This window comes from Lolium perenne, chromosome 1 (assembly GCF_019359855.2).
Source record: "Lolium perenne isolate Kyuss_39 chromosome 1, Kyuss_2.0, whole genome shotgun sequence".
Lineage (NCBI taxonomy): Eukaryota > Viridiplantae > Streptophyta > Magnoliopsida > Poales > Poaceae > Lolium > Lolium perenne.
In genome coordinates, this window is record NC_067244.2 from 90,737,169 (window position 1) to 90,756,630 (window position 19,462).

At 56.8% G+C, this 19,462-nt stretch overlaps 1 protein-coding gene across 1 annotated transcript in view; it reads left to right on the forward strand.

Annotated features, from left to right (window-relative positions):
* The first annotated feature begins 299 nt into the window (after positions 1-299).
* The window catches only part of LOC127333822 (uncharacterized), an 83,415-nt gene continuing 64,252 nt past the window's right edge, over positions 300-19,462 (forward strand). Inside the window, exons 1-3 of the mRNA XM_071822687.1 lie at positions 300-342; positions 2,079-2,474; positions 2,766-3,076. Of these exons, the coding sequence (XP_071678788.1) occupies positions 300-342; positions 2,079-2,474; positions 2,766-3,076 (750 nt within the window). The remainder of the gene's footprint in view (positions 343-2,078; positions 2,475-2,765; positions 3,077-19,462) is intronic.

Genomic DNA, 19,462 nt, shown 5'->3' on the forward strand with positions numbered 1-19,462 from the left:
GGGGAGTTCGTGATCTTCATGAGCTTCCTCGATCGCGGGTTCGCTCTCCCCACCTCCGATTTCCTCCGGCAGTTGCTGGCCTTCTACAGCATCAAGGTTTCCGACCTCGGGCCGCACAGCGTCCAGCAGATTTCTCTGTTCGTGGCGCTGTGCGAATGCTACTTGGGCTGTCCGCCCTACTTCCCGCTGTGGGTGTCCATCTTCCACGGGCGGGCGACTCGGGCCAGCAAGAACAGCGAAGCACTCATCCCGAACGGGGGGATCACCTTCCAGGTGAAGTCCGGGAAAGCTTCATCGACATGGCGCTCCCCAAGAAGGCGCGATCGCTGTGGCGTCGTTCTGGTTCTACGCCAAGGAGTACACTCCCCCGGGCGAGGTATGCATTCCCCAATACAGTCCCGAGCCGAGCGTCCCGCGGCGCCTCAATGTCCGGTCGCTGCCGCGCGAGCAGGAGAAGGTGGTGAAGGATATGCGCCAAGCGATCCAGGCGCTAAAAGATGACGGCCTGACGGCGGTCGACATGTACAACTGTTGGCTTGGCCGGCGGCTGATCCCCCTGCGGTGCCGAGCTCACCCCATGTGGGAGTACCGGGGACAGAACGACCGCACCCGGTCGACGGCGACCGAGTGGGACGAGGGCGAGTACCGAAGGCGCTCGCTAAGATCACCACCGCCACCTTTACTTCCTTCGAGGACGGCTTGCAGCCCTACACCGAAGACACCCAGCGCCTCGGGTAATGCTTCGCATGGCGACTTCGCACGGCTTAGCCGCGCTTCTTCCTTTCTGACTTGTTCCTTTGATTCGATTGCAGCGTTGGCAGAAGATCGCAGACCACCTCCCTCCTCTCGCCGGAAAGGAACCACCGGAGATGACCGAAGGCGAGGAGGAAGAGGTCGACGAGGAGGAGGAGCGCACCGAGTCGGACTCGGAGGCGCGGGACTTCATCAGACTCCCGCGCGGGTCGAAGAGGGGTGCCGAGTCCTCGTCCCAGGGCGCGGCTGAAGAGGAGGCGACCTCCCGTCCGGAGGACAAGGCGGAGCCCTCCAAGGAAGGGGCCGAGCCGCTATCGAAGCGACTGCGCCCACTCTCCGGAAGGGTCCATGAGGCTTCGGCGTCCCTTGAAGGACGCGATCGATGCGGGAGCTCGGGCCGGTCCGGGCGTAAAGCGATTCCCACGGTGAAGTAAGTATTTCTTGTCGAATTTATCCTTCCTGCGACCGGACTGAGTGTCGACTCACCTCGCCTCTGTAGGTCCAAGAAGAAGACCTTGGCGAAGCCGCCCGCGGCCGGGGTGGCGGCCACGAGGGCGGCCGAGGCAAAGAAGAAAGCCGCGGAGAGGAAGGCGGCGCCGTCCGACCTTGGGGGTGCGGGGTCGGCTCCAGAAGAGCCCGCCGCCGGGAGTCAAGCGGAGAAGGAGAGCATTAGCCACGTCGAGCCCATCGCCAACGTTTTTCCTCTACCCAGCATGGCTCGCGGGGGCATGGCGAGTGCGGCGACGGGTCCGGACGTTGCTCCGCCTGTGGTGGAGGAGGAGTCGACTGACATTGGATCGACCGAGGGCGAAGGCACCCGAAGTTGAAGAGGACATCGTCGAGGAGGGCGGCCTGTCGGAGCCACCGAAAGAGCGCCGGTCCAAGGCCGCCAGGACCGCGCCCGCCCATGACACCGACACGCGGACGGGCGAGGTTCCGTCGACCGAGGCGGTGATGCGAGCGGACGGGCGACCGAGTCGCGTCATCCGCCGCCGTCTTCATTGACCTTCACTGAGCTCCACACGGCGCTTGGCGAGGCGCATGTGGTAAGTGTCGCTGAACACGTGGCCTAGTCACCCCCAGTCCCCGAGGGTCGACTTGGTCTGAAAGGGCGAGTCGAGTCTCTATTTGCTTTTTGTTTGTTGACCTTGGCATTTTTGTTTGGTTTCCGTAGGCGGAGATTAAGCGGCTGACCGCGCTTGTGGAGGAGGCGGCGCAGAAGAACCGGAAGCTGATTGCCCTGGGCAGTAAGTCATGCCCACTCGCCGTCCTCATTCAGTGTCACTGGCCCGGGCGTTCGTTCTCACCGTTTCCTTTTCTTGTAGCAGAGGCGCAAGCAAAGGCTCTTGCCGAGGCTCGGGAAGGGTTCGTCAAGGAGTCCTTCTACCGTGAAGCCGAGTTCCGGGCGCAGCAGGCCGAAGAGGCCCGGAAAAGGGCGAAAGCGGAGGTGGCGGAATTGACGAAGGTCCTGGAGCAGAAGGGCCGGGAGCTGGAGGACGTCATCACCGAATACAAGGTGAAGCTGGAGGCCGCGACTGATGCGCGGGACTCTGCACGTGGGGCTGCCGCGTCTCTGCGGGAGGAGGTGGCGGCCTTGAAGCAGCAGCACGCCAAAGAACTTGCTGCGGAGAAGGAGGCGTCCGAGGGCATCGTCCTGGCGGTGCAGGCCGAGAAGACCAACTTCGAGGCTTTCGTCAGGGAGATGTCGCGGCAGATTCTTGGTAAGTTCTTGTTGTCGCACTTCTTGTTTTATTTGCCGGGGGTTTGAGTATCTGAACACGGCGAGTCGGCCTCGGGGGTCAGTCCCCGAGCGTGGCGAGTTGGCCTCGGGGGCCAGTCCCTGAGCGTGGCGAGTCGGTCTCGGGGGCCAGTCCCCGAGCGTGGCGAGTCGGCCTCGGGGGCCAGTCCCCGAGCGTGGCGAGTCGGCCTCGGGGGCCAGTCCCCGAGCGTGGCGAGTCGGCGTTGAAGGGGAAGTTCTCATTTTTCCCTTTTCCTTGTGTTGTTGACTGCAGGTACGTGCGACTTCGTGGAGACGGCGACTCCACGGGAATGCCTGTCGACCGCGACCGCGCGTATCATCGCCTGCGCGGGGGCGATACTTGCCGCGCTCCAGTACCTGAGCCCGCGGGAGGTGATTCCGCGGGACACGCCATCCGTCTTCAAGGCCGTGTCCAACATTCCGGCTGTTGTTGACTGGCTTCGTCGCTCTTCCTGCCGCGTTGGCATTACCATGGCTCTGAGCATGGTGCTGGCGCATTACTGCGAAGGGTTCGACGTGGAGGAGGTCACCGCTGGCTTCCCCTCGGAGACTGGGGAGTTCGATGTTGCCGAAGTGCTGCGGCTGATGGATGCGGTGCGCCCCTTCGCCGACCGAGTACTGGCGACCGCGGACTTGGAGACTCATATCCCCAGCCAAGCGGCTCCTGGTGACGCGGAGAAGGAGCCGGGCCCGGTGGACTACCCCGCGGAGCGCCTCTTCCATGCTGCTGCCGCCGGCTCGCTGTCTACATATCCGGTCGTGGTGTACACGCCGAAATTTCGTCACGGCGATGACGGCGTCGAGCCTGTCGTAGAGGGGGCTCCGGGGTCGTCCTCGTAGTTTCCTGAGTACCTGTGTAAGAAGTAGCTAGATTTCCCGCGAGCGGGTGTTAGTTGTAAATAGAATGATGACTTTTGCTTAAATGTGATTCGGTGGTTGCTTTTGCATTATTTGAGACGGCGATGCATTGGAGTTGGTTCCGACTATCCATGGCCTTCAGGTCAGTCGCCTTGCGACCCCAATGAAGGCTATCGACTTGACTGTTTTCCTTTTCGAGCTGGGCGTCCTGGCCGCAGACGTAGTCATTATAGTACGAATAGCAGCCTCATGGGTGGAGTAGTGGTGTGGTGTAGTTTGCGCTGTTCGGATGTAGCGCGCCACTCGCCGTGGCTCGGTGAGCCGATCGCTAGGCGACTCCAAAGGGGATCATTGCGGGCGTATTTTCCTTGGCGAGCCGCGGGTCCGTTTTGCGGGGTCCCTAGTCGAAGTACTTAGCCACGCAATTCGCCAACCTAAGGTAGAGGAGGGCATTGGTGTGCTTTATAACGTAGCACAAGGCGGTCGCCGAGGCCCGTGGGGCTGGCCGAGCGTGCGGCCCTGCTGTGGGTTCCAGTCGCCGTTTTCACCCGATGGCGTGAGAGATGGTGGGTGACCGGGCCTGGTGTTGCGCCTCGGTCACGCCGCCATCCCGTGTTAGCCCGGCTACTTGGCCGATCGTGGACTTCTCTCTTCCAGCAGCGGCGACCGGAGGTCTCTCAGTTCCTAGTCGCTTGTCGCGGCGACTAAGCCGGTATGTCCCGGGATGAGAGATGACGATATTTGGCGGGTGAAGGAGAGGTAGTCGGAGCTTGAGATCAAAAAATGGTCGGCGATTTTTATTACCCTCTGAATTTTCGGATTACATTTTTCCCTTAGGTATAGAACCGCCGGAGGAGGTTGATGTTCCAGGGCGCTCCACCTCTTTAGTGAGCGGCTCGCCTTTGTCGTCCTTGCGGACGTCGATGAGGTAGTAGGAGTCGTTGCCGAGTACGCGGCTGACGGCGAATGGTCCTTCCCAGGGCGGGGACAGCTTGTGCATCCCTTTCTTGTCCTGGATTAGCCGGAGTACCAGATCGCCGACTTGGAAGGAGCGACTCCGAACGCGGCGACTGTGGTAGCGACGGAGGTCCTGCTGGTAAATGGCGGTTCTGGAGAGTGCGAGGTCTCTGGCCTCGTCGAGGAGGTCGATGTCATCTTGGCGAGCTCGCTCGTTGTCTTCTTCGGCGTAATTGGCGACCCGAGGTGAGTCGTAGGCGATGTCCGTGGGCATGACGGCTTCGGCGCCATATACCAGGAAGAAAGGCGTGAAGCCGGTTGACCTGTTAGGCGTTGTGCGGATGCCCCATAGTACTGAAGAGAGCTCCTCTGCCCAGCAGCCGGCTGCGCGCTCTAGGGGCACGACCAGGCGTGGTTTGAGTCCGTGCAGGATGCTGTGGTTTGCTCTGTCGGCTTGGCAGTTCGTGTCGGGGTGGGCGATCGAGGCGAGATCGAGTCGGATGCCCTTTTCTTCGCAAAAGTCAGCCATCTCCCCTTTGGCGAAGTTGGTGCCGTTGTCGGTTATGATACTGTGAGGGTAGCCGTACCGATAGATGAGCTCGCGTAGGAACTTTGTGGCCGTCTTCCCGTCGCACTTCTTTATGGGCTTTGCTTCTACCCATTTGGTGAACTTGTCCACCGCTACCAGGAGGTGAGTATATCCGCCGGGGGCCGTTTTGAATTTTCCCACCATGTCCATGCCCCATACGGCGAAGGGCCAGGTGAGGGGGATGGTCTTCAATGCCGATCCTGGCATGTGCGACTGGCTTGCATGCTTTTGGCACCCGGCGCATGAACGGACAAGGGCGATTGCGTCTTCGTGGGCTGTTGGCCAGTAGAAGCCGTGACGAAAGGCCTTGGCGACGATTGACCGCGCGCCTGCGTGGTGGCCGCAGTCTCCTGCGTGGATGTCGCGCAGAATGTTGCGCCCTTCCGCCGTGGTGACGCATCGTTGGAACACTCCCGAGACACTGCGCTTGTATAGCTCATTGTTGATGATGGTGAAGGACTTGCATCTGCGCACGATGGCGCGTGCTTTGGTTTCATCCATCGGCAGTGCCTGGCTCTCGAGGTAGCTTATGTATGGCTCGGTCCAATCGGTGCTGTCGACGGCGAGTGCGACTAAGGCGGAGTCGGGAGCAGGTGGCTCGGCAATGTCCAGCTCGCGCGGTGCGCGCACCGAGGGGTGGCTGAGGATGTCCAGGACGACGCCCGGAGGAGGTTGAAGTCGCTTGGACCCGATTCTGGCTAGCGCGTCGGCTTCTTCGTTCTTGCGCCTGTCAACCCACTCGACGACGTGACCGGCGAAGCTAGCGCCGGCTTGGTCGACGGCGCGTTTGTATGCGATCATGTTGGCGTCTGTGGCGTCGCAGGTGCCGGAAGTTTGGCTGGCGACTAGGTCGGAATCGCCGAGGCAGCGCAGCCGTGTTGCGCCCATCTCTTTTGCGACTCGCATGCCGTGCAGGAGCGCCTCGTACTCGGCCATGTTGTTGGTGCATGGCTCGAATCTGAGTTGCAGGACGTACTTCACTGTGTCGCCCTTTGGTGATGTGAGGACGACTCCCGCGCCTGCTCCTTCGAGGTTTTTAGAACCGTCGAAGTGCAACGTCCAATGTTTGAGGTCCGCGGGGGAGCTTGGCTGCTGGGCCTCTTCCCAGTCGGCGAGTGCTTGAGATTTGATGGCGTGGCGTGACTCGTAGGTGATGTTGTGGACGCCGAGCTCGACTGCCCACTTGGCGATCCGGCCAGTTGCGTCGCGGTTGCGGATGATGTCGGCGAGTGGTGTTGAGGCGACTACCTTGATGGGGTGCTCGTGGAAGTAAGGGGCCGCCGCCGCTGGGCCCCGAGGACGGCGTACACCAGCTTCCGGTAGTGTGGATACCGTTGCTTGGATTCGATTAAGGCTTCGCCGATGTAGTAGACCGGGCGTTGTACCAGCTTGCTCCCTTCCTTCCTCCTTCCGTTCGACGACCATGACCGCACTTATAGCGCGGTTCGACGCGGCGACGTATAGGAGCATGGTTTCTTTTGGCAGCGGGGCCGCGAGGATAGGGGCATTCGAGAGGGCGTGCTGGAGTTCCTCTAGGGCCCGCTGCGCCTCGTCTGTCCACCGGAATGATTCCGACTTCTTGAGCAAGCGGTATAGTGGCATGGCCTTGTCTCCGAGCCGGGTATGAAGCGATCGAGGGCGGCGACTCGACCGGCGAGTTTTTGCGCGTCGACTAGGCATGCTGGCTGCTTGGTGCGCATGACCGCCGTTGTCTTCTCCGGGTTAGGTTCGATGCCTCGCTTGGAGACGACGTAGCCTAGCAGCTGTCCTGATGGAACCCCGAAGGTGCACTTCAAAGGGTTGAGCTTGATCTTGTACCGCCGTAAGTTGGCGAATGTTTCGGCGAGGTCGCTGACGAGGTCGGTCTGTCGAGTCGATTTGACCACCACATCGTCGATGTAGACATGCACGTTGCGGCCGATCTGGCTTTCTAAGCAGCTGTTCATGCACCGCTGGTACGTTGCTCCGGCGTTCTTGAGGCCGAAGGTCATGGACGTGTAGCAGGAGGCGCCTAGGGGTGTGATGAATGCAGTCTTCTCTTGGTCTTCCTTGGCCATCTTTATTTGATTGTACCCGGAGTATGCATCAAGGAAGCATAGCGACTCGGACCCGGCGACCGCGTCGATAATCTGGTCGATTCGCGGTAGGACGAATGGGTCCTTGGGGCACGCGCTGTTGAGGCTTGTGTAATCGATACACATTCGCCACGTCTTGTTCTTCTTTAGCACTAGGACTGGGTTTGCCAGCCATTTCGGGTGCTTGATTTCTATGATGAAGCCGGCAGCGAGCAGCCGGTTTACTTCTTCGGCGATTGCGCGTCGCCGTTCTTCTCCCACAGGGCGCATTGCCTGCCTAACGGGTCGCGCGGTGGGATCGACATGTAATTTGTGCTCAGCAAGTTCTCTCGGGACACCTGGCATGTCGATGGTTTCCATGCAAAGATATCTCGATTCTCACGGAGGAACTTGATGAGCGCGCTTTCCTATTGGGCGGACAGGCCCGTCCCAATGGTAACTTGCCTACTTGGATCGTTTTCTACAAGATCTACTTGGCGGGTGCCTGCTGCGGCCTTGAAGGTTGCTGCGGACGAGTCGAGCTCGGTTGGCTTCTCCAGGATGGCGGGGTCGTTGCGGTCGACGGGGTACTTGGCGAGCTCGGCGGAGTTGTCTTGTTCGTCGGCGATGACGGCGTCGGCGAGCTTGGCGCTGTCGTCCTCACATTCCAATGCCATCTCCGGGTCGCCATGGACGGTGATGACGCCTCGAGGCCCTGGCATCTTCATCATGTTGTACGCGTAGTGTGGGGTCGCCATGAAGCGGGCGAACGCTTGTCGGCCGAGTACGCAATGGTAAGAGCTTTTGAAGTTCACCACCTCGAACGTTATCCGCTCGGTACGGTAGTTCACGGGCGTGCCGAAGGTGACTGGCAGCGTCACCTTGCCGATCGGGAAGGCCTTCCGCCCGGGGACGATGCCGTGGAACGTGACCTTGGTGTTCTCAAGGCGTGAGTCCGGCAGGCCAAGCCGCTGGAAGGTGTCGTAGTACATGATGTTGATGGAGCTTCCCCGTCCATCGTGGTTTTTGGTAGCCAGGAGTCGGCGACCTTGGGGCGGACGACGAGCGCCACTCGCCCGGGGTACGCGATGCGGGGGGCGTGATCGTCGCGGCTCCAGGTGTTGCATAGCTCGGACCAGTTGAGCCACCGGGGTACGTCGGAAAGTATGACTGCGTGTACCGCCACTGCCCTTGCGAGGACCTTCCTGTCCCGCCTGTCGCCGACCCCGGTGAAGGTGTGGAGCGAGCCGGCGCTGCGACCGAAGCCCTCTCCCTTGTGCTGGTCTTGGTCCTTGGCGCGCTCCTTGTGCTGGTTGCCGCCGTCGTTTTCCTTGGCGCGGCGAGCTCTTTCTATCTGCTCGTGGAGTAGCAATTTCCCGTCGTGTGGTTGGCGGGCTTGCCCTCCTTGCTGTGATAGATGCATGGTGCGTCTAGGAGGCTGCGGGCGTCGAAGCGCTTGGGCTGAGGCCGATCCTCCCGAGGTGGACGAGTGTCGCGCCGAAACGATTTTGGCTCGCGCTGCTCGTAATCGGTGGTAGCAACTAGCTCGTTGTGTCCTCCCTCTCCGCGGCGCTTGCCGTTGTTGGACCGGCCGGCGAAACGGTAGTCGCCACGCCGAGGCTCCGTGTGCGCAGGGCGGCGATTGCGTCGTTGACCGTACTCGCCGTCCGAGTCGATCGTAGGGTCTTCATCGGCGTAGCGGGTGGCGATGTCGAAGAGCTCGGAGATTGAGATATTGTCCCTGCCGACGCGACGGAGCTTGGCGCTTAGTGGTTCGCACCGGCAGCAGCGTCGGAAGCAGTAGATTGCCGTGTCCGTGCTGATGCCGCCGGAGGTCGTCCACATGTCCTGCCGCCGCTGCACCCACCGACGGGTCGACTCGCGCGGGCCTTGGACGCAGCGATCTAGGTCTTCTATGGTTGTGGCACGGGTGTATGCGCTGGCGAAGTGCTGGATGAACGCGGCGCGGGCTTCTTCCCAGGAGTCGATGCTGTTGACGGTGAGGGTGTTGAACCAATGGCGATTGACGCCGTCCATCATGAGGGGCAGGTATCGCGCTGCGAGTAACTCGGAGTGGCCCTGGATCCCCATTGCCATGGCGTACGAGTCGATCCAGACAGTGGGGTCAATGCTTGTATCGTACTTCGATGTCGCGGGGTCCTTTGAACCCCACAGTGGTACGGCTCGCCTCTAATCATCGGCCCGAAGCAAGCGGGGCCGATTCGGGTGAACGCGCTCTGGCGCGGGGCTTCATCGGCGTGGCGGTCGTTCAATCGATTGCGCGCCCGCCATTCTTGGTCGTTGACGATGTGGGTTCGGGCGTCGACTGGCTGCCCGTTAGCGGCGACCATCACCCGCGCGGGGCGCGGCTCGACTCGGTTGTTAGACGAGTGGGCCGCGCGCGGTGGCCGGCGGCGGGCCGTTGTTGGCGTTGACGATTGCGCGGTTTGCCGCGTCGACGACGCCGCGCGACCGGCGGATGTGCGCGAATAGAGTCGCCCTGCGAGTCGGCTGCGGCGTGCTGCTGCTCCAATGCCTTGGCTACCAAAGCCTTGGCGTGTCGGACGAGGATCGCGCCGTCTCCGTTTCGGGGATTCTTGCGAGGACGGCCTGCGCAGCTGCCACGTTGTCGGCTGGTGCGGCGTGCTGGGGTTGGCGGTGGGCGTCGACCACTGCCCGAGGAACTTCGGGGGGTGGTGGTGGGGGGGGCGGTGGTGCTCCGCGCGCTGTTCTATCTGCAGCAGCCCGACTTCCTTCCGGGATGTCAGGGTTTTGGACTCGGGCGACCCGGATTTCTCCGTCTGGGTCGTCGAAGTTAAGGCGTGCGCTGGGAAAGTCGCCGCGCGCGGGCGCGCTCCATGCGCCGGCGGTTTCGCTGCCGACGATAGTGGGACACGGCCCTTACTTCATCTTGCTCGAGGCGGAATTTCTGCCTTTCGGCGAGCTCCTTTTTCCTCTGCTCCTCGAGGGCCGCCCGGTGCGCCTCGATCTCGGTCGCGGTGGCGGTTGCGGGAGGGGAGTGGTGAAGGCGTCGACCGGGATCTCTCCTTCACCCTGCCATGAAGACTGCGGTCGGGTAGCGGTAACGCGGGGCCTCGACAGCAGTCCGAGTCGTAATCGCTGCCGAAGAGGGAGAGGATGGAGTCGTCCTCGAAGCCACCTTCGAAGTCGCTCGGGTGGGAGACCAGGGAGATAGAGTCCTTGGTCGATGCTGTGGCGATGGAGCGGGCAGTCGGGGACGCAGCGGTGGATCCCGCAACCGACGTTGTAGCGATGATGTCGGTGAAGTCGGCGTCGATCGCAGCGATGATGGATTTGATGGCCGGGATGGTGTCGGCGGAATCGGCGATCGGAGCGGTGTCGGCGGAGTCGGTGGCTGCCGAGGCAACGGTGGAGTTAGCGGTCGGTGCCACGACCGCCGACTCGGCATCGTCTCCCAGGGCCGCCTCAGCCTCCGCGTATACCTCGCCGGTGACCGGGCGAGTAGCGGTGAGGAGCTGCCCGGGCGCGAAGGGGTCGTGTGAGCGATCGGGGCGAGGCTCGAGGGGTCGCCGACGCCGGCGAGCCCAACGAAGAGGTTGATGGAGCCGATCGGCACCATCCAGGCGTGTGTGAGAGGTGACGAGGCGGGCCGGTAGGTGCTTGGCTGGATGTGGAAGAAATTGCCGGTGGCGATCATCCTGCCGGAAGCAACCGGCCGCCGAACTGGCGAGTAGGGCCTCGCCGTAGCTCGAAGGCTTGATGTCCCATGCCCCACGGTGGGCGCCACTGTCGTGGATGTAACCACGGCAGATGCTACAGGGGGTAGCACTTCATTGATGCGAGGGGAAGGGAACATTGCCATCTACGGGTCGAGGTGCAAGAGACGCAAGGGTTTTACCCAGGTTCAGCCCCTCCGGAGAGTAAAAGGCCTACGTCCTGCTAGATCTTTATTGCTCTGTGGAGAATTACAATGGGGGGGCTCAGTCGGCGGCTACGCCGAGAGCTTACAGGGGGAGATTGGATCTCGAGTAAGGTGTCCTCTAGGGTTTAAGCTCGGGGGTTTATATAAGCACCCCCGGCCTAGGGTTACATGGAGATAACTCCGAATCATATCAGTTGCTACTAATCCGGGATCCGCTATCCCTCTCGCAAGTAATCTTCTTGTCCAGCCGTGTGGACCTCCTCCTTGGGATCACGGCCCAGTCGCCTTAGGGCCCAGTCGCTTAGGCGACTGGCGATCCACCCAAGCCTCTATCTTCATGGCGACTGGGACTGGCGACCCACCCCCTATGGGCATATCCCCATCAATGATGATGAGAATAAGAGCTTCACTCCAAACTTTGCCATGAGCGTCTTCCAAAGATAACTCATGAACTTGACGTCTCGATCCGACACAATGCTTTGTGGTACTCCATGTAGGCGAACGATTTCCCTGAAAAACAATGAAGCAATGTGTGAAGCATCGTCGCTCTTATGGCAAGGTATGAAATGAGCCATCTTAGAGAATCTATCCACTACCACAAATATAGAGTCATGACCATGCTTAGTGCGAGGCAAGCCTAAAACGAAATCCATGCTAATATCGGTCCATGGTGCATGTGGAATAGGCAATGGGGTATAAAGACCATAGGGATTGGAGGTAGACTTAGCTTGTAAGCATGTGGTGCACCGGCGGCAAAGGCGTTCGACGTCGCGGTACATTCTTGGCCAATAGTAGTGGGTTGAGAGCATGGCATATGTCTTCTCTCGACCAAAGTGACCCATAAGACCTCCTCCATGAGACTCTTGCAAAAGCAATTTGCGAAGCGAAGACTCGGGAATGCAAATCTTGTTAGCTTTGAACAAATAGCCATCATGCAAATAGAAATCATCCACTCCTCGCTCAACGGAGCACTTCTCAAAAATGGGAGCAAAGAAAGAATCGGAAGGATAGAGTTCTTTGATCTCTTCAAGTCCCAAAACATGAAAATCCAAACGAGTTAGCAAAAGGGTGTTTTTGCGGGAAAGAGCATCCGCCACAACATTGTCCTTGCCCTTCTTGTATTTTATCACATATGGGAAGGACTCAATGAACTCGACCCATTTTGCATGTCGTTTGTTCAAGTTGTGTTGGCTTTTCAAATACTTCAAGGACTCATGATCGGAATGAATGATAAACTCTTTTGGCCAAAGATAGTGTTGCCAAACTTCAAGAACACGAACCAAAGCGTAGAGCTCCTTGTCATATATAGGATAGTTGAGGCGTGCGCCATCCAACTTCTCACTATAGTATGCCACGGGTTTGCCCTCTTGCATAAGAACACCGCCAATACCAAGCCCACTTGCATCACACTCAATCTCAAAAGTTTTGGCAAAATTTGGAAGAACAAGAAGTGGAGCTTCGGTAAGACGTTTCTTCAACTCATCAAAAGCATTTTGTTGGGCCTTGCCCCAAACAAACGGAACATTCTTCTTGGTAAGCTCATTCAAAGGGCAAGCGATGGTGCTAAAGTCTTTCACAAAGCGGCGATAAAACCCGGCAAGTCCATGGAAGCTTCGGACTTGGCCAACATTTGTAGGGGTAGGCCAATTATGGATGGCCTCCACCTTGGAAGAATCAACTTCAATTCCATTAGCGGAAACCACAAAACCAAGAAAAACCAATTTGTTTTGAGCGAATGTGCACTTGGGGAGGTTAGCATAAAGCTTTTCATGGCGCAAGATGCACAAGACTTCTCTCACATGTTGCACATGGTCCTCGAGGTTTTTGCTATAAATAAGAATATCATCGAAGTAAACAACCACGCTCTTGCCAATGAGAGGACGCAAGATGTGATTCATGAGGCGCATGAAAGTTGATGGAGCATTGGAAAGACCGAAAGGCATAACGAGCCATTCATAGAGACCAAGTTTGGTCTTGAATGCCGTTTTCCATTCATCACCAATAGCCATGCGGATTTGATGGTAACCACTACGCAAATCGACTTTGGAGAAAATCATGGCACCACTAAGTTCATCAAGCATATCATCTAAACGCGGAATGGGATGGCGGTAACGGACGGTAATGGCATTGATGGGGCGACAATCCATACACATCCGTTGCGTCTCATCCGGTTTAGGCACAAGGATCACGGGAACCGCACAAGGGCTAAGGCTTTCGCGTACGTACCCTTTGGCGAGGAGATCTTGAATTTGGCGGTTGATCTCCTTGGTCTCTTCGGGATTGGTGCGGTAGGCGGCACGGTTTGGGAGCGGAGCGCCGGGTATGAGGTCGATGCGGTGTTCTATGCCTCGGAGTGGTGGTAGTCCATGAGGGAGCTCATCGGGGAAGACGTCTCGAAATTCCTGCAAAAGAGACAACAAAGACGGAGGAATGTTGGTTAAGTCGTTAGTCTCCGACGCAGGTCCCTTGCATATGAGCACATAGTGCAATATGGTGGATGGGTTCTCTTGGAGCTCTCTCCACTCACTCTTGGTGGCTAGAAGGACACTCTTGGGCTCACTCATGTATGGCTTGTGGCGCTCACTCTCTTTATGGTGGGTCGCTCCCTCTCCTCTCATCTCACTATGGATGCGGAGTTGTGCCCTCGCTAAAGCCTTCGCATTATCCGCGATGATTTGGCTAGGAGTCATCGAGCGCAACTCGAACTTCTTGTCGTTGACCTTGAAGGTGTATGTGTTGGAGAGTCCATCATGTATAGCCTTCTTGTCATATTGCCAAGGGCGGCCAAGCAACATGTGGCACACCGTCATGGGTACCACGTCACACTCGATGGTGTCCTCATAAGGGCCGATCTTGAAGTTGACAGTGACGGTATGTTGTATCTTGACGTTGCCCTTGTCACTCAACCATTGGATATGGTAGGGGTGAGGATGCTTGCGGAGAGTAAGGTGTAGCTTCTCACACAACTCGGTGCTCGCAAGGTTATGGCAACTTCCACCATCGATGATGGCCTTGATAGACTTGCCACCAATTCCGGCACGGGTTTGGAAGATGTTGCACCGTTGTTCTTCCATATCATGAGGTTGTGTGGTTAGCACCCTTGTGACCACAAGTGAGGGACTTGGGTCATGTTCACATAAGAGAGGATCTTCTCCACTTTCTTGCTCATAAGCTTCTTCACTTGCCACGGCGGCTTGCACAAGGGCTTCATATTCATCCTCATCAAGAGTCTCGATGTCACCATTCTCCATAGTGATCATGACCTTGGTGTTCTTGCACTCAAACGATTTGTGACCTTGGGTGCCACACTTGAAGCAAGTGACACTAGAGGGTCCCGTGGATGCCTTAGAGGAGGCGGTGGAGGAGACCGTTTGCTTCATGCGACTTTGGATAGTCGGTTTCTTGGAAGGTGTAGAGGAGGCTTCGGCCTTGGCACTTGTAGCATAAGGAGTTGAGGAAGTAGGAGGGGTCGATGTAGCGAGCTTGGAGGAGAAATAGGACTTGGCCTTGGAGTACTTGATGTCCTCAATCACTTGGCGCTCGGCCTTCGATGCTTGGTGGACTAGCTCAACCATGTTGGAGTAAGGTTGGAACTCGACAATCCTCTTGATGGGATAGGTAAGGCCATTGAAGAAGCGAGCAATGGGTTGCTCCTCGGATTCTTGGATGTTGGCTCGCATCATAGTGAGCTCCATCTCCTTGTAGAACTCCTCAACGGTTTTGGTACCTTGCTTCAACTTTTGGAGCTTGTTGAAGAGGTCTTTCATGTAGTGCGTTGGGACAAAGCGAGCATGCATCTCCTTCTTCATATCTTCCCAAGTGTCAATTGGAGGTTCACCCTTTTCTTCGCGAAGAGTGAGGACTTGCTCCCACCAAGTGTTGGCGTAGTCTTCAAACTCGAGTGATGCCATAGCCACTTTCTTGGCACCGGAGTAGTTGTGGATGCGGAAGATCTTGTCCACCTTGAGTGCCCATGAGAGGTAAGCTTCGGCGTCGTCTTCACCTTTGAACTTGGGCATGTTGAACTTGAGCTTGCCATACATGTTCTCTTCATCCTCCAAGTTTCTTCTACGAGGAGGGGCGCCGTCCACTCTTGCGGCTAGAGGTGGAATAGGAGGTCTTCTATGGCCAACCATAGCATTGGGTTGGCGGTGGAGTTGAACACTTGCTTCACTTGGTTCACGGTGAGGATGTGGTTGAAGATCTTGTCGCGGTTGAGGACGATGCTCAATGTTGGGTCTCTCATCTTGATCATGGTGAAGCTCTCCTCGTCCACGTTGGTCATGGCGAGGGTGGCGACGAAGATCTCGCCGAGGTGGATCTTGGTTTTGGGGATGGCCATCACGCCCATGGTGAGCATGGCGATCCACTTGGTGACGATCTTGTTGAAGATCTTGAGCTTGTGGAGGACGCTCATGTGGACGAGCATGGCGATGTATTTCTCCACGCCTAGAGTTGGAGCGAGAGTCTTCATGACGAGCATGTGAGCGATGAGGTCGATGATGGTCTTCATGCCTTGAAGAAGAGCTTGGGGACGAAATGCCACCATGAGAGTAATGGTCTTCATGCCTTGAGGAGGAGCTTGATGAAGAGGAAGTAGAGCGGTGTCGACGATGGCGACCCAAGTTGGTGATGGCGCGCTCGAGGCTATCCATGCGCCGCTCCATGTTGGCATCATTGGCCGCCATTTGGCCATTCAAGTTGTCCGTAGCTTCACGAAGAAGGGCCAAGTCGTGGTTCACGGTGGAGAAGTTGTGAGCCACTTCATCGTATTGCTCATCGATGCGCGTCTCGAAGAGGGAGAGTTGCTCCTTGAACTCTTGTCGCTAAGGGCCCATAGGTTGTGTTGAGTAGCCAACCTCTCGGTGTTGCGAAGGATCTCTTCATCCCTATTGGTATCTCCGTTCCTATCCATGATGGAAAGACAAGAACTATGTTGTGTATGTTAGTGGAAGGAGACTACCTCGCACTCTTACCAAGGTAAGATAGTATTGAGGCAATCCACCAAACCGAAAGCAAGATCAAGTGTATCGGGAACACACGCAAAACCACACGCAAAAGCTAGCAAATATGGTGTTAGGCGAGTGTTGTGGAAAGCCAAAAGACAAATCCAAGATCGAGTATGTTGTCAAAAGTGGGTGAGGTCCAAAAATCCAAATGTCAATGTGAAGATCACTATAAACACGGAAAAAGATGTGGAACACACACACGAGATAAGCGGGGTTAGTGCAACCAAAAGTGAGCGGAAAAGTGTATGTATAAGTGCTCGGTGTCACACTAACACAAGGAGAGCCAAAGCTTTGGTTGCAAAGGAAGAGACAACAAGATTCACACGTGGCCTCTCTTCTCCTATCTCTCTTTGCTTAAAAGCTTTTTCTCTTTTGTATATGGCGGCACTTGCACTCGTTTGTATCTTTGGTGGCACGTGGACACTTTGTATGTATGGGGTATGGATGTATGGATATATGGATGTATGGATGTATGGTGCTACTCGCACTCTTTTTGTGTTTTTGGGGCTTTTTGACGCACTATGTTAGCGTTAGCCTCGCTTTTGCTATCTTGCCACACGAGTGTTTGCTTGGGTGCCTTACTCAACGCGACACACACACCTCACAATGCGGGGCCACATGCAATGTCTCGCAACACTAGACAAGCAATGCTCGATGGGATAGATCGCAAAAGGAAGAGGGGTTACAAGGTGAAAGCTGCAAGTTATACCTGCGATGATGGTGGTGGTGGTGGTGGTGGTGGAGATCGCCGGAAGACGAGGTCGAAGGAGGGGGCGAAGATGCGCCCGGTCTGGGGTCCGGTTGGACCGGCTCCTGGACCGGCCTGTCCGGTTGCCGCCCGGTCAACCGGGTTCTGTGCTGGCTCGTCCGGTCGTGGGCCCGGTTGACCGGGTCCGAAACCGGATTTCACGATTTGGAGCTTTCTCTCTCCTGTTCTTCCCCAAACCAAATCCAAATCGACCAAAACGAAGGGAAACGATGGAATCGGAGGCTCAAAGTTGGGGAAATAGTAGATCAAGCACAACAACACCAGATCCACGGACCAAAACCACTCAAAACGCAACCAAATCACAGATCGGTCAAAAGGCAATTTAGGGCTATTTTTGGGGATTTTTTGGAAAATTTTCTAGGAACGAAATCGGGTGGTTGGGAGGTCAAATCCGCGGTAACCAAGAGCTGCTGATACCATATGATGAGGTCTAAGACCCCGTGTGTGGCCCGATCTCGCGGATTGACTTCGAAACCAAGGGGGAAGATGGGAAAACGCGAGGAACACGAAGAACACGGCGATGAACACGAGGAACTCCGAGACTCACGCACACACACAACCCGATACACCCGATGCTTACCTCCGTGGCTCGATGGACCACGCCAATAGAATCTCCGAGGAAGAGACACGCGGTAGAATTCCCCGGGGAGAGATTGGGATTGGAGAAGAAGAGCTTGGTGAGGGAGAGAGAGTATCTTGTACTAGAATCTCACTCAACAAGTTCCAAATCAACAACCAAGGTGCCTTGATTACAGAGGGATGATACCCAAGGGAGACTAAGCTCAAAGTTAGGTTTGAGTTCAAAACAAGTCTAAAGAGCTAATGAGGGGTTCCAGCTACTTATATAGTCATACATGGCCAGCAAGGGCGAACAGGTACGCGAATGGATAAGTTAAGGCAGTTTGGTGGGGCATTCTCGTCAGGTCCGGTTTGGGGCCGGTCTGACCGGGCCTGGGACCGGGCTGTCCGGTTTGAGGCCGGTCCGACCGGGCCTGCGACCGGCCCGTCCGGTCAAGGGTCCGGTCGACCGGGCGCAAACCGGGAAACTGCGAAGTTCCCGGTCCTGGGTCCGGTCGTCGTCCGGTACGAGGGAGCTGGCCCGGTTTGCGCCCGGTCGACCGGGCCTATGACCGGGGCGTCCGGTTGTAGGTCCGGTCTGACCGGGTCCTGGACCGGCCAGCGTCCGTCTCTTCCTTGGGGCGCTTCTTGCGACGTCGGCTTCGGCTTCATGATCATCTCCATGTCCAGTTGCTTCTCTCCTTCCCTTGACCTTGGCGTCTTCTCCTCTCCGTGGTCTTGACGCGCCTTGTACCTAATGACACATAGCACGTCGGCATGAGGTAGCAATCCATCCAAAGGGGTACCAAGATCAAGGGTGGTGAGGAGCGAGTTCACCTCATCATGAAGAGCTTTGACTCGGGCTCGTGTCATCGGTCCACTTGGGGGACTTGTTGGTCTTGGTGTGGAGGTGACCGAAGGCCACCCCGCATCAATGTATCTGCGTACATAAGGTTTAAGCTGCTACTGCCGTCTATGAACACGCGAGATATGTCGAACCCTACGATGACTGCTGGTAAGATGAGTGCTGCCTGCCCTGGTCGAGGAACTTGCTGTGGATGGTCCGCTATGGTGAAGCCAATATCTTGCCCTGACCAATTAAGATACTCGACTGTTGGTGGAGGCATTTTTTCTGCCATGAACACCTGTCGCGAGATTACTTTCTGAGCTCTATTGGATGGCCTTCCTTTCTGAATTATCGAGACCGCTCCGTTGGAGTTAGGATCAACATAAGGCGGTGGTGCAGGTGCTGCCGCTATTATGAGCTGATGTAGATTTTCGTCCGTAATCGCGGGAGGAGGTGGCAAGTGAATCTCACTCCTGGGTTCTCGAGGATTTCTGTGTGCTGCCTGAGCATTAGCATGCCCTGCCCACCTTAGCATTGCCTGGAAGTTTCGACAATCCTTCTGCAGATGTCCTGACTGTCTTTTTCCGTTGCTGTCGAGGAAAAAATGCATCTGACACGGCCCGTTCATCATCTCTTCGGGAGACACGAAAGGCCTCTGAAACCTTGGCCCAGTATTTTGCCTATTGTTTCGAGAGTCATCTCTATTGTCGCCTCGTTGCTCATTGCTCCTCTGGTAATCATCTCTGTTGTTTCCTCCGGCGCTTGCTCGGAAACCAGCCGAGATTTGCCCTGGAGCATCATAGCTTGAGTACTGCCGAGGAAAACGTCGCCTACTTTGATAATTTCGGCCGCGGTCCTCCTCTGGTGACCTATGCCGTTTGTTGTGAACAGCATCTTCCCCATCTGCCCATCTATTTGCTATCTCCATTAACGCGGATACTGTCTTTGGATTGGTTCTCCCCAAATCCTCGACAAAATCTCCCCGCCTGATTCCTGCGACAAACGCATCTATTGCTCTCTCGTCAGATATGTTTTCTGTCGAGTTTTTGATGATATTCCACCTTTGGATATACTTTCTCATTGGCTCGTCTGGCTTTTGTCGGCACGCCCTCAGTTCTTCTAGCGATGCAGGTTTTTTGCAGGTAGACCGGAAATTCTTGACGAACACGTCCTCGAAGCTATCCCAGCTGTCGATAGATCCTGGAGGAAGTTTCTTTATCCAAGATCGCGTGGCTCCACTCAAATGCACCTGGATGCTTTGCATAGCTGTTGCTCTGGTTCCTCCTGTGAGCTTCACCATCTCGAGGTAATCAACTAGCCAATCCTCTGGATCCTGCAGGCCATCGAATTTCTTGAAATTACCGGGCAACTTAAATCCCGAAGGGACTCAAGTTTTTCGGACTCT